This window comes from Vombatus ursinus, unplaced genomic scaffold (genome assembly GCF_900497805.2).
Source record: "Vombatus ursinus unplaced genomic scaffold, bare-nosed wombat genome assembly UNPS02014770.1, whole genome shotgun sequence".
In the NCBI taxonomy this organism is placed as follows: domain Eukaryota; kingdom Metazoa; phylum Chordata; class Mammalia; order Diprotodontia; family Vombatidae; genus Vombatus; species Vombatus ursinus.
The window spans coordinates 17,097,758-17,112,860 of record NW_020954548.1 but is presented as its reverse complement, the minus strand read 5'-3'; the positions used below and the strand labels follow the sequence as shown (position 1 = coordinate 17,112,860).

Here is a 15,103-nt window from a genome sequence, read left to right as displayed (position 1 = left end):
ATGATTTAGACATAAAGGGAGAAGCTATAAGCAAATTAGGAGAGCAAGGAATAGTTTATCTGTCAGATCTGTAGGGAAGAGAAGAATTTATGACCAAACAAGAGATAGAGAACAGTGTAAAATGCAAAATGGATAATCTTGATTACATTAAACTAAAAAGTTTTTGCACAAACAAAATCAATATAGCCAAAATTAGAAGGGAAACAGAAAGCTAGGAAACAATTTTTATAACCAGGATCTCTGATAAAGGCCTCATTTCTAAAATATATAGAGAACTAAGTCAAATCTATAAGAATACAATTCATCCCCCAATTGATACATGGTCAAAAGATATGAACTGGCAGTTTTCAGATGAAGAAAATAAAGCTATGTTATAGTTACATGAAAAAATAATGTAAATCATTACTGATTAGAGAAGTGTAAATTAAAACAACTCTGAGGTACCACATCACACCTATCATATTGGCTAACATGACAAAATAGGAAAATGATAAATGTTGGAGAAGATGTAGAAAAATTGGAACACTGATGCATTGTTGGTGGAATTGTGAAATGATCCAACCATTCTGGAGAACAGTTTGGAACTATAAGGGCTATAAAACTCTGCATGCCCTTTAATCCAGCGATACTACTCCTAGGCCTGTGTCCCAAAGAGATCATAAAAAGTGGGAAAAGGACTCACATGTACAAAAATATTTATAGTAGCTCTTTTTGTAGTGACTAGGAATTGGAAATTGAGGGCATGCCTATCAATTGGGGAATGAGTGAACAAGTTCTGGTATATGAATGTAATGGAATACTATTGTTCCATAACAAATGGTAAGCAACCAGACTTCAGAAAAACCTGGAAATACTTGCATGAACTGATGTTGAATGAAATGAGCAGAACCAGGAAAACACTTTACCCAGTAACAGCAACATGATGCAATGACCAACTTTGTTAGACTTAGTTCTGAACAATGCAATAATCTAAGACAATTCCAAAAGACTCATAATGGAAAATGCTATCCACATCCAGAGAAAGAACTATGGAATCTGAATGCAGATTGAAGCATATTATTTTCTCTTTCTTTTGTTGTTTTTTGTTTTTTCTTTCTTGTAGTTTTTCTCTTTTGTTCTGATTCTTCTTTCACAGCATGACTAACATGGAAATATGTTTAATATGATCATACATGTATAGTCTATATCAGATTGCATGCCATCTTGGGGAGGGAGGAAGGTAGAGAGGGGGTAAAATTTAGAACTCAACATCTTATAAAAGCAAGTGTCAAAAACTAAAAATTAATTAATTAATTAAAAATAAAATGCATAACAGTGTTGTTGACCACATCTCTTGTAGATTCATGGGACTCTCAGACTAGGAGATTTTAGACTTTTATACAGGAGTTATAATAGTCCTTCAGTAATTCAAAGATCTGTAATTCTTTCAATGAGCTTCCCCCACTCATACAGACTGTAGCCCTTGACATTCAATAGAAGTTTTCAGAGGGTTACTAGAGCTAAAAAATTCATCACGCTGTGGATCAGCCTGGTGATGCACTCTCCCCTCCCTCCATACACAAAAAACCCTGTCAGCAGCAGAGCAAAGAAAATCAGTTTCATATCTTTAGAGTTATACCTTTTAATTTTCTAATGTGTTTGTACAACATTCTGTCTCATTCCTTATAGTTCCACATTATATATATATTTTGGGGCGGGGCTAGGCAGTGGGGTTAAGTGACTTGCCCAGGACCACACAGCAAGTAAGTTTTATGTGTCTTTGAACCCAGGTCCTCCTGAATCCAGGGCTGGTGCTCTGTCCACTGTGCCCCAGCTGCCCCCCACATTGTGTATTTAATGATAGCATGCACATTCACAACCAAAATGGCGTGTCTTTGAACAGCATGGCAACATAAGTCCATCACTGGCTCATACTTGGCACCTTTCAAGCTTTGTGGGTCCAGCCAGAGCTTCCAGTCCACCGTAAGAATGAGAATCTAATACTTTAAGTAGCCCAGGCTCACTTCCATGCAAGGAAAAAGAAGCGGAGTAGTGAGTGAGTGATTGGAGACACTAGTAATAATTTAGATTTCTATAGCACTTTATGCCTTCAAAGCGCTTTTATATACTGTTCCATTTAATTCCCATAGCAACAGTATGAAGTGGGTAGTGAAAGTATAATGAATACCATTTTACAGTTAACAAAATTTGGGATTTATAGAGATGAAGTGTCTTGCCCAAGGTCACAGGATTGAGCTATAGAGTCAGAAGGTGAACCCTGTTCTCACTGGATTCCTGTTGTCCTTCCCATTGTTCCATGCTGCCTCTTTGATATCACTTCTAAGACACTGGGTTCTTTTTTTTTTTAAGAACATTTACTATTTTTTTTATAGAGTATAGTATATAGAGATTCATACTATATGAAATGATACTAATGTATTTCAATCTCTGAATATATGGGAAATTCTAAAAGTAAATTCTGTTTCCTCCTTCCTCCGTACAGGTTAACCTCAGAGCCACTGATGTTCGGCTCATGAGGCAGCTGCTTATCATCAATGAGAGCATTGAGTCCATCAAGTGGATGTTGGAAGAGAAGGGTACAATCACCAGCCGAGGCAGCAGCCTCAGTGGCAGCCTTTGCAGTTTACTGGAAAGCCAGAACACCTCCTTACAAGGAAGCTACAATAGCTTACAGGACGGCAGTGATGGATTGGATGGGATATCAGTGGGCAGTTATCTGGACACTTTGGCAGATGATGTCCCAGGTCACCAGACCCCCTCCGATTTGGACCAGTTCAGTGACACTTCCCTAATAGAAGATTCACAGTCTTTACACAAGCGTTCCAAACTTGATTCTGAGTACTGCCGTTTTGGCTAATAGCAAGGGCTTTCTCATGGGACTGGTGTGCAATTAACTTATATTTATCTTCTTTCTCTGCTGCTATTTTATTTTTTGTGGCAAAAAAATGCAAACTTTTCCAAGGAAAGCTTATTTTGAATCCTCTTTACAACTCTTCACTTGCTCCTAACATTTCTTGTGGGGATTGATTTCTCCTCCTGCCCTTCTTAATTTCCATGCTTAATTTATTGCAGAGACTTTTCCCTCATAGTATATTGCCACAATTAAAGTGGGAAAAAAGAAAAAGCAATAAACATATTTTTTTTCTGTTTTTAAAACACGTTTTCAGGGATTACCAGTAAAACTTTGTGCTAAATTTAAAAATAAACCATGTTACAATACCAGCAATTTTGTACCTCATGTTCTTAAATGATTGTAAGTATTGTCATCTAGCTATCTGTGAGGTCTGATGTCAATGATTTCTGTTGATTTGTTTATTCTAAACTGGCCAAATGTTCAATGGGAATCATTAATTCTAGGCCCACTTTTCTCAATCTTTCCCCCTTGTATATATTGAACACTTTTTTCTGCTCTTGAGTGTGCATAGATGAAGTCATTTGGATATGGGAACTCTTCTCCTCTCCCTATCATCGTATGAGATCATATGAAATCAGCCTCAGATTTGTGATGTATTAACTTTTTTTTTAAGAGTTAGAAGCAGCACACACAAGCTGCTAATCATATGGAAAGGTTTTGGGGTCTTTAGGATGATGTAGTAAAGTAGATGGCAATCCATCTTCTATTTCACCTTTAAGTGAGGCAGGTAGATGTTGGGCTTGGCATCAGAAAGACCCGAGCTCAATTCTTCCTTCAGAAAATTAGTAGCAGGAGGCCCTGAGGAAAATCACTTAACCTTTGTGATGTGTTCCTCATCTTTGAAAAAGTGACAATAGTAGCACCTACTTTTTAGGGTTGTTGTGGGGATCAAACAAGAGGAGTGTGTAATGCTTTGCAAACCTTAAAGCACAATAGAAATGTTAATTATCCATGTCATTTCTATGGATAAGCTCATATCCATTTCAAGTGTGAATCAATTGGTATCATCGATTGACATCTTGAGCTTCTTCTACATGACAACACAGTATAGAGTCAGGGGGATTACCTTTTAGATGAGGAGAAAGCAACAAATAAAGACTTAGAGGCAGTCATGTTAAAGGGATGCTATTAAGGCCTTGACTAGAATGGTCTTGTGACCAGAATGACCTCAAGAAAGGAGAGTTGGGAGGGGGTAGAAGGAGTTATTTACATGGTATAATTTGAGAGGTATTGTGGGTTCAAAGTTTCTCTCATAAGAGGCATGCCATAGCAATGGAAATTATTGCTGGTCTATTGACCCTCTGGGTACTTTCTCCAAACCTTTATAGTGTAAAACATGCATTTTCACTGGGTCAAGATATGTTGTTGCCCAGACCCTAACATATGGACAGATTAATTTTTCTGACTAAGCCTATTAGTATCTATTATTACCTGGGAGAATACAGGGTCCAGTATTGTTAGATTGGTAGGTTGCAATGGGGGAAAGGAATAGAATATCTAGAGAAGCAATTCCAAAGAACATGTTAGGATTTCAGATACATTGACTTGGAAATGCTGCTTTGGAAAAAAGAAGGAGCCAAGTAAATTTTAGAACAAAAAAGAGGAAATTAAACATATAGTCATTATTATGTGACATTTAAAAAGTTCAAGTCCCTAAATTATCATAGACATAATTAATTAATTTTTTTAAATTAATAATTCTAGCATATTACCAATAAAATGGGTCAGAGACACTCTTCAGTGCTGAAGACAAATCAATCACAATTTATATGCCCTTGGAAGAGTGGGTCTTCCTGAGGGTGGCAATCAACTCTGATTGGTTAACAATGAGAGAGAATGACTATTACAATGAGAGGTGGACCTATTCTAATGAGAGACTGGGGCAATGTAACTTTGATTATGTCATTTACTTCAAAATTACCCAGCCTTGAACAATCTGTTCAAAGAATTTATCCCCATCCATACCTATGTAGAACACAATGGGCTTCCCAACCTGGGTAGGGTCTGAACAAGATTTAGAAGAAAGTTAATTCAATTTCACTATCAGCCATCCTTCAGAGACCGAGCCTTGAAATGAGGACTTTAGAAAAAAGGAGGAACTCTGCATGTCCTCAGCTCATTGGTTATTAATAACCATTTCTCTCAATTTAAAAATATGCCACATAATCAGTATTTTAATACATACTTTAATTGTAAACATTTCAAATGGAAGAAAAAAAAAAGCATTGCGAATATTTAAATTTGCCAACCTGAAGTACCACCAGAAGAGGGCAACTAGGATAATCAAGGATCTAGAGATCATGACATTGAAAGACAGGTTAAAAGAGTTGGGGATGTTTCACTTGGAAAAAAAAATACTTAGCAGGAACATGACAGCTGGACAGGTGGTGAGTAGATAGAGTGCCAGGCCTGAAGTTAGGAAGACACATCTTCCTGAGTAAAAATCACCGACTAACTCTGTGACACTGGACAATTCATTTAATTCTATTTACCTCAATTCCACATCTGTAAAATGAGCTGGAGAAGGAAATGGCAAACCACTGTAGTATCTTTGTCAAGAAAACCACTAATAGGGTCAACAAAGAGTCAGACACAGCTGAAAAGATTGAACAACAACAACTGCACATGATAGTTATCTCCAAATATTCGAAGAGTGGAAGTTAGAGAGAGGCAGGTTTCATATTTCAAAAACAAACCCAACAACTAAAACTGAACAGGAGTGCATTCCGTATTACTGAAGGGCTTCACACTAAAGCTGGATTCTCAATTGTCAATTTTCAATCTTGAAGAAGGGACTCCTGTTAAGGCAGGCATTAGACTGGATGATTCTGAGCTCCCTTCCCACTATGAAACTCTGAGAACTTGATTAAATTGAGTTCCCTAAGATTTTGATCCCAATCTGCTGAATTACATAGAATCTCAGAGAGGGAAGATGTCTTAGATAAGAACTAGTTCAACCTCTACTTTAGCAAGAATCCCATCTACAAATATACCCAAATGCTCATTGAGTCATTAGTTGTACATGTCCAATGGGAGGGGATTTACCATCTCCTAAGGCAGTCCATGAAACTTTTAGATAGCTCTCATTGTTTAGTTCTTCTGCATATCAATCTTAAGTTTGATTTTTTTTTCTTTGCAATTTATCCTCATTTTCCCTGGAGCCAGGCTTCTCTTCTTTGGAAGGACAATTTAAATACTTGAAGACAACTATTATGACCCCTTTAGATAGGACTGTATCTTTAATTTCATAGGGATACAGAACACTTTGGTGAGAAAATTCATTGTGTCAATGCAGGTCACCACCTTTCCTGCAATATGTAGTCTTAGAGAGGTACCTAGAGTACTGAGAAATTTCTTGACTTGCCCAGAATTCCATGGTCAATATATGTCAGAGGTGAGACCAGAACCCATTTTTTTCTGGTTTTGAGGTCAATTCTCTCTCCATCCAGCAATGCTTCTTCTCTATGGGTCCTCTGTGCAACAATGTGCTGGAACCAGTTTGTACAGTTAGGGAAGGCTTATTGTTAAATTACACCTTTGGAATTGACAAATTCTCCACATTTATTGGACATGATTTATTTTGTTTATTTCTAGACTTAAGGAAGTGATTAATAAAATATTAACAATGAAGATTAAAATTAAAGGTGCTTAATATTGTCTTTTTTTTGGGACAGCTAGTTCTTAAACATTTATCAGTACACCTCTACTTCTAAATCTTCTCATTTCAATTTAATTCAACAATGACAATCTCTAGTCTAACAGTAATTTTATATACTCTGATTGTGCCATCCAGCATGTTAATTGTACCTAGCAGCTTTGTATCATCTGCAAATTTGTAAGGCATGATATGTATGCTTTTATCCAAGTCAGTGATAAAAATGTTAGATAGTATAGGGCTATACACGAATTTCTGGAGCACTTCCCAGGAGACCATCTTCCAAGCTCACATTGAACCAAAAAAGACTAAACTAAGCCACTTAACAAATTCTGAATCTACCTAATTATTCATTATTTAGCCAACATCTCTCTCTCTGTTTGATGTGAGAATAGCATCAGAAATCTTAGAACCAGCTGATCTGGATTCCAATCATGAATCCAAAGCCTACTAAGTGCATGATGAAGCACTTAACCACTCTAAGCCTAGGTTCCCTCATTAGTAAAAGGACTGGATTTGACAAGATATCCTCTGAGGCCCCTTCTGGCTCGAACTCAATGAATCCTATGTTCTGCATTCTAATTGCATTTCAGTGGTACCTATTAGATAAAATGCATTCTCTCAAATTAAATTCTCTAGTTTATCTTCCTTACTACCCAAATTTTGTGAAGATTTAGGTTTTATTTCCAGCACCTTTCACGGATTTTTATCTTGGGCATTTCTTGATGTTTCTACTACTCTTCCTACATTGTAGCTGCTCACTCTGGTATGGAGCATGGTAGATATAGCTTTACATTTTTCCTCCCTCCTCTTTACTTTTCAGCTTTTCTTTCCTTTCCCTTCCACCAATCTCCTGGTGCTGACTATATCTTGCACCCATTTTCAGCTCACACTTTGGTGTGAAAGGGGGTTTAGGAAGGAAGGAAAGAAGGAAATAAACATTTAAGTGCCTACTATGTGCCAGGCATCTTGCTAAGCACTTTACAAAATTATCTCATTTGATCCTCACTACAACCCTCTGAGGAAAGTGATATTATTATCTCTATTACAGTGGAAAAAACTGAGGCAGACAGAGGTTAGTGACTTGTCCAGGGTCACACAGCTGCTACATGTCTGAAGCTGGATTTGAAAACTCATGTGTTCTTGACTCCAGGCCTAATGTTCTATTCATTGTGCCACCTAACTACCTCCAGAAGGTTGAGATGAATAGAAGTAGAGAAGAGTGGGAGGTGAAGGAGATGGGCTGAGTGTTTTGGAAGAGTCTGCTGTTACTCCCTCTGACTCTAAGAATTGTGTGTATGTGTGTATTTCCTTAAAACCTTCAATTAAGGATGAGGAAAATTCACTATACATTTCTCAGTTTCCTCTTTTTATGGTTTCAAATCCTTTCCAGTTCCTCACTGGTAAATAGCAATGTGAGTCAGATACATGGAGCCATATGTAAATTTCTAATGTTTTAATAGTTGATTTTACTGAGGAGATAGGAATGAGCAGTTAAATGACATTAATTAAACCAATGTTATTCGTTGGTCACAAGAGAAAGAATATGCATAAGCTCCTAGCTTTCAGTCCTAAAGAATCCTCATAACTAATTTTTGACCTGGGGCCCTTGATATTTGATCTCTGTCATCACTCCAAGGAAAATGGGTAAAAGTTAAAGGAAAAATTTCCTTCAAGTTCATCTATTCAAACTGCACTATGCTATCCTGGGGAAACTGGAATTTTCCTTAACTTTAACTTTACTCTTAACCTAGCTATTTTCTAAGAATGTGTGTGTGTGGTTTTTTTTTTGTTTTTTTTTTTCTTAGTGACAGAATTAGGAAGAGAGGGTGAAGGGGAAAACTAAAATGTGATCCCACTGAGGTGTCTTTAGCTATTTGGGAGAGCCCAGGTGACCATTTAGGACATCTGCAAAATATTGGAGGAGGATCTGGGCTCTGGGCTCACATTCTTCAACTGCCAAGGGTATAAGAACATTGAATGTTGTTTCAAAAAGCAGCCTCAAACCTCACCCAGGCAGGGAAGCTGACTTTCCATCCATAAGATCTCCCCAATTTTATTGTTCAAAAGCACTTGATAACATTCCCTGTTCTCTCCTCCTTTACTCTTGTGTCTTCACCAAGACCTGCTCCTTTACTTGGGCCCTTGATCTCATCCCTTTCTATCTCTTCTGGTAACTGGCTCCCTCAATCATTCTTTCTGTTTTTGTAATCTTTAATTCATCCATATCTAATAGCTTCTTCTCTGATGCCTCCTAACATACCCAACTCCCCTAGTCTTAAAAGAACCTTCACTTGACTCTAGTTTCTTCTTAAGTTTCACCCTAAATATTTCCTCCTTTTCATAGCCAAACTCCTAGAAAAAGCCATCCCACTTGTCACCACCATTTCCTCTTCTCCCAAGCATCTTTCAATGTCCTACCATTCCTATGCCCGGTCAACATTCCACTAAAACTCCTGTCTGGATTATTATCACTGATGTTCCAGGGAATTTAAGTTCTTTGAAGGCATGGCCTTTTTTTTTTTTGGGTCTTTTTATTCACAATGCCTGGCACATAGTAGGTGCTTAATAAATGGTAGGTTGCTTATTCTTGTTGTTAAGCTGTAAGGATCAAGGGACTTCCATAGGATTGGGGTATTAATTCCATATTCTTTGCACCCTTAAATGGCCAAAGAGGCCCTCAGAACCTCGCAAAGCAACCAGGAGTCTCTTTTACACCAACATGATTATTTGTATCTATTATATACCTGGGATAAATGAAGATAAATATAAAAGGTTCATTCTATATTCTATCCCTTACAAGCCATCCCTCAAGTGTCCTAGGGATTATAAATAAGATGTTCTTAATATTGTATTTTGCCTTCCTTAACTTTATTCAATCACATAAGGAGCTTGGGAATAAAATTACTGCAACCTTTTTGAGTCAAATGACATAGATTCAAATCCTGACTCTTCTAGTTATTTCCCATATGCCTTTGGCCAAATCACCTAACTTCTTGAGGAATCAGTTTTCTTATCTATAAAATGAGAGGGTTGGACCATAAGACTTCCAGGATTTCTTCTAACCCTAACTCAATGTAAGGACTATCTATTTCAGGGCTCATTATGATTATATACCTTCATGTCATGAACTTAGAAGTCCTCAAGTCTAGAAACTGAGCTAATGCCATAATTGTATTATATACCTTGTACTGGCCTGATGACACTCTGAAGAAAACCAAAACAGGTAAAGTCTACTACTTAGCTTTCTTCTAACACTTCCTTCTTAGAATTTTGAGCTTGAAGGAGAACAAATTATAGTGTTCAAAATCTCCTGAAAGAAAACTTGGTTATTTCCATTTCTGCCAAATAATCCCTTTTGACCATTTCCTTTATTGCCTTTGTGCCCCTGGTGGCACAGTCAGATGGATGATTCATTTTAATGTGATCGTCTTTTGATTATTATGACTTGGAAAGTCATCAAAACCTCCCTACAGTCAAGATGATCATTATGAGGTAGATGTTATTAACAATCATTCATTGAAACAGGAAGCTTTTCACAAACAGTGCTCTTTTTTCCTTTTTTTAATCCATCTTCAAAAACTTCTAGGTCATAAGCATGAAATTAGCAAATGAGGGATGAAGAAAGTAAGAAATCTTACACAATCCTCAGATTTTCCAAGGCATTTTACTAGAATACATTGCAGTGCCTAGATGAGAGGTGTCAAACAAATGGCCTACAATATTCCTGAGTGCTGCCTACACCAGATTAAAATGTAATTGGGAAATATTAACAAAGTAAATAAAAATATAATATGACATAGATAACATTATATTTTTAAATTAAATCGATCTGTGGCCTATAGGTATCTTCATGTTCAGATTAGTGGCCCCTGTTTGTATTTGAATTTGACACCACTGACTTAAATCATAAAAATGAGCTTCTCTTGAATTGTTTCAGAATCATCTCCATAGTTTATTTTACACATAAGAAATATAATAAGAATGCTATTTGACTGAATTTATAAAATTAATTCTCAAAATTAATAAAATACAATTCAGGGTTAGAAAAAAAACAATTTAAATCAGATCCTAAAATTAATGAGTCCATACTCATTGCTAAAAGAATAATTTAGAACACAGGAAAGATAAAATGGTGTGTAAAAAAAACCTAAATATTTGTCACTGGATGTTTCTTTTCAAAATTTTATTTGTTCTAATTTCCAAAGTGATGAATTCAATAAGTTGAAAATCAAGCCCTTGATTATGACCAGACATCAAATACTGAATAGTACAGCTGGCATATTAAATTCAGTCAGTTTTATTCTGCTGTGTATCAGTCAGTCAATAAGCTGAAACAATATCATTGTACAATGATCCTAGGGAATGATGTCAGGTACAGTAGCACAGTTATTTCATTTCCCTCTTTTCTAACCTTAAAGGTATCTTTTACCTTTTAGCATTTAAAGAAAAAAATTATGGAAACACCTGTTATTTCTGTAGCTTAAAAAGATCTTTGAGAACTAAAGTTGACATGCCCAAATACTTGCAAAGATCTCTAATTTGGTTATGTTTGTTTTGTGTAATTTCAAAATATTACAAATTGTGAACAGTGTAGTTCCCTGAAATATAAGAAAATATATCAAGACTATTAAAAAAAGGTCACTTATTAATACTTATTGTTTACCATTGTTGGCTTGCTTTGACCAGTCTAATGAATTGATATACTGGACTTTAAGCTTACTCTAAAAAACTAAGCAAACTCAAGTGAAATAAGTTAATTTTTTTTTTAGTTCTAGTCAAAACAGCAGAATGAGAGTTCACAAGGAAGGCAGGAAATACACACACACATACACACACACACACATTTTTAAAAATCATAAGTATCAAAGATGGAAAACAGCCATTATCCTATAGAGTTCAAGGATCTGTGATTTTGCCAGTATGGGAACACCATTCACCACAGCTCACAGTCCATTGATAGTTCATGGGTTTGAAAAAAAGGCAAAAAAGTTAAAAGGAAATAATGAAAAAAGACATATTTAGAATATATGTATAAAATATAAAATATAGACTATATGTATAAAAACTCAAAAATTTAATGAAAACAAATACAACTATACTTATTACTGCTGAAAGAGATGGAAAGTGGATACAAAAGAAGAGGTGGGTACTGGAGGAAGTCCAGAAAATTGTTCAGCTATTGAAAGAACTAGAAATTGTTCAGACAAAAAGTGACATTTAGAAAACTAAGTCAAGATGCAGAAACCTCAGGATTATTGACATCCTACGAATTTTAGAATGGAAAAGGAAGAAAGAAAGAATTCGATAAGAAAAAAAAAGAAAAGAAGAAACTTTTTGACTAGACATTTCATTTGTGGAATGTGTACAAAATTGATTACATGCTAGATCACAGAAAACATAGATAAATTTAGAAAAGGGGAAATTGTACACACTACATATATGGATCACAGTACAATCAAGTTAGTAATAAATCATGATAATCTGAGTAAAAGTTGTAGGCCCACATGAATGATTTTTAAAAGTTTCCTAAAAGTTGGGATGGAACATTAAAGAAAAAGTAGCATATAATATAAAAAGTAGCTTACAATATAAAAACAAAGGTAGCTCATAAAGGAATGCAGATAATATATATCAAAAAAATATAACACATCAGAGTCTATGAGATACTGCAAAAAGTCACTGGATATAAATTTATAGTACTGAATGCTTATATCTGTAAGAAACAAAAAGAAATAGTAAGTTAAGGCTATACTTTTAAAAACTTAGAAAAAGAATAAAGCAATATACCAACAAAAAGAAATAAAAAATACATATGGACATTCATTAGATTAAAAATAATAATTCACTAAGATTAGATGAATCTATAAATTAATTCTGCCAAATTTTTAAAGAACAAATAATTCCTGTACCATATAAATTGTGTCTAACCATAAAGACAGGAGGCTACTTCATTCCTTCTAGGAAACGAATATTATCCTGACCCCTGAAATGGACAAAAATAAATTCATTAAAAATACCAATATCATTAATGCTTATTGGTGTGTGATATTAACAAATAAAAGAGTAGCTTACATACATGCATGTTCAACTGTATGTATGTCTATAAAACAAGGCAGAATTTCATAGTGGATTGATTGCTGGTTTATAGTCAGGAAGACCTGAGTGCAAAATCATTTCCCTGACAGTATCTTTGTGGCCATGAGCAAGTCATTTAGTACCTCTGACCCTCAGCCAAGTTTCTTGAAAAAGAAAGAAAAATAAAAACCTTGTAACATATATGCATAATAAATTCTTACATTGTACATGTCCAAAAAATGTCTCAATCTGCAACCTGAGTCCATCATTCTCTGTCAGGAAATGGATAACAAACCTCATCACAAGTCCTCTGAAATCATATATGATCATTGCATTTATAAGAATTTTTAAATCTTTGAAATTGTAAGTCTTTAGAATGTAGTTGGAATTGTCTAAATTGTTCTGGTTCTGCTCATTTCACTCTGCATCACTTCATATAAGTCTTCCAAGGTTTCTCTGAAACTGTCATTTTCATCATTTCTTATAGCACAACAGTATTCCATCACATTCATACACCATAATCCTTCAACACTCATCTCAAATCCCACCTTCTACAAAAGACCTTTCCTAGCCCTCCCCCTTCCCCCTCCCTGTGCTAGCACTTTCTCTCTGAAATTATATCCCATTCATTTATCTCAAAATTTATCTCAAATGTACATAGTTATTTGCATGTCCTGTCCCCCTGCCCATTGAAATGTGAACTTCTAGAAGGTAGGGACTATTTTTTGCCTTTCTTTTTACCCCAGTGCTTAGTTAACTTGGTATATAGTGGACATTTAATGAATGTTTGTTGATGATAATACATAATCATGTGGCATCACCAGAAGAAAATTAATGGTAAATTTAAGAATGGATTTTAATCAGGGTGAAACTCGGGCTTATTGAATGCACTTTATAATTTCCAAATTCAATCTAGCCTTCTCCCTTTCTCTTATTCAATTCTGGGCCCATTTCATTATCCAACTGTAGTGTCTGTGGAAGATATACACACTTTGGGTTAGCTATTTGTGAGGTTTGTTAAACTACAAATCACAGTCTGGACAGAAGTCATTCTTCTTTCTCTGGGCATTTCCTGTGGGATTGGTTGGTCTTAAATCTTGTAAGTGATTATGAACCTCCTTTCAGAGATCTTTCTATTTTCTGAGGCATGGTGAAAGTAACACAGTGTCATCTACAAAAAGAAACATCTGGAGGACATCACCACCTATCAGAAATCTTTCTTCAATTTAGACTTTGAACTGGACATCCCTATTTTTGGTGAACATACATATTCCTTTCCTTGATATTAATAATCAGATTAATGAACAAAAGGTCTTTTTGTCATTGTGTTTTCCACATTGTGTTAATGACTTTTACATATGCATGGGAAGTACCATGTTGAAGGAGGCTCTCTAAGGCTGCCTTTTACTTAACCAAAACATTTTTTTTATGGTCAACGAATAATCAAAGCTTTGTTTTTTGCACCTTTCATTCCACTATTTGACCATAAAGCCATGAAAGCCATCCTATTCCTTTCTCGTGCTTTAATTTAGAGTGGCTTCATTAGACATGTAAAATATTTTTACCAACATTTCACAAAGATGTGAAAATGAGCATATTGTCATTAGCTTCAGTACCTAACTAACTGAAATCACTTTGATCTCCTTTTCCCAGCAGTAAAGCTGTCTGTGACCTTTTTTCCCCCAATCATTAAGTATCTTCCCTTCTTTTCAGGTATATTATGAATCAATTCCTCCATATTCTCAAAATCATGTCATTATCCTCACAGGCCTCTTGTTTGTATATTCAGACTGGCTCAGTTGCTTTTCTGGTCTTTGATTTTTTTTTAGTGCCTCTGTTTCCTCACTTAGTACTTTGAGAGCTATAAGATTAGAATCTTATGTGGCTCATTGGTTGAGAAAAGAGTTTGTTGCAGATATCTTGACAGTTCTGTTCTTTTTGTATCTGTTGCATTTCTTCAAGTTACACCTTTAAATTCTCTCACAATGATTTTGTTTAATTGGGTATAAAACCAAGCTTTCTATAACCCCCCCCCATACTTTATTTCTTAATGGTTTATGAAAGATACATATCATCTTATTTTTCTTCCTTCGAATCAGGTGTTGATTGTGAGTTTTGCTCTAACAAGTCATGGTTTGAGTGTACACAGATAGTAGATTTGAAAGTAGTTCCCACATTGGTCATTTCCCATCTGTTAAGAGTCATTTTCATTTTTTTAATTATGTCATTCTGTTATTTCCATGATTAGCACCTACCTACTCTCTTCTAGAAGAAAGTATTCAAAATATACATAATATATAAAACTATGAGGCATCTCAGTTGTCTACAAGCTTTTTTGCCTCTCATTTCTGAATACAAACCGTATTTCTCACTATCTTCCTCATAATCCATTTTTACAATGAAGTCACTGAGTATTAGAATGCACACTGTTTCCATTTGGAAGTTGTTATCAGTGT

At 35.4% G+C, this 15,103-nt stretch overlaps 1 protein-coding gene across 2 annotated transcripts in view; it reads left to right on the top strand.

Moving 5' to 3' along the window:
- The window catches only part of LURAP1L (leucine rich adaptor protein 1 like), a 59,231-nt gene extending 55,983 nt beyond the window's left edge, over positions 1–3,248 (top strand). The window contains exon 2 of one of the 2 annotated variants that reach the window (XM_027863093.1): positions 2,483–3,248. In XM_027863093.1, coding sequence (XP_027718894.1) covers positions 2,483–2,857 — 375 coding nt within the window. In that variant the 3' untranslated portion in view covers positions 2,858–3,248. The remainder of the gene's footprint in view (positions 1–2,482) is intronic. The other variant, XM_027863092.1, reaches the window with a different exon arrangement.
- Positions 3,249–15,103: the final 11,855 nt, after the last annotated feature.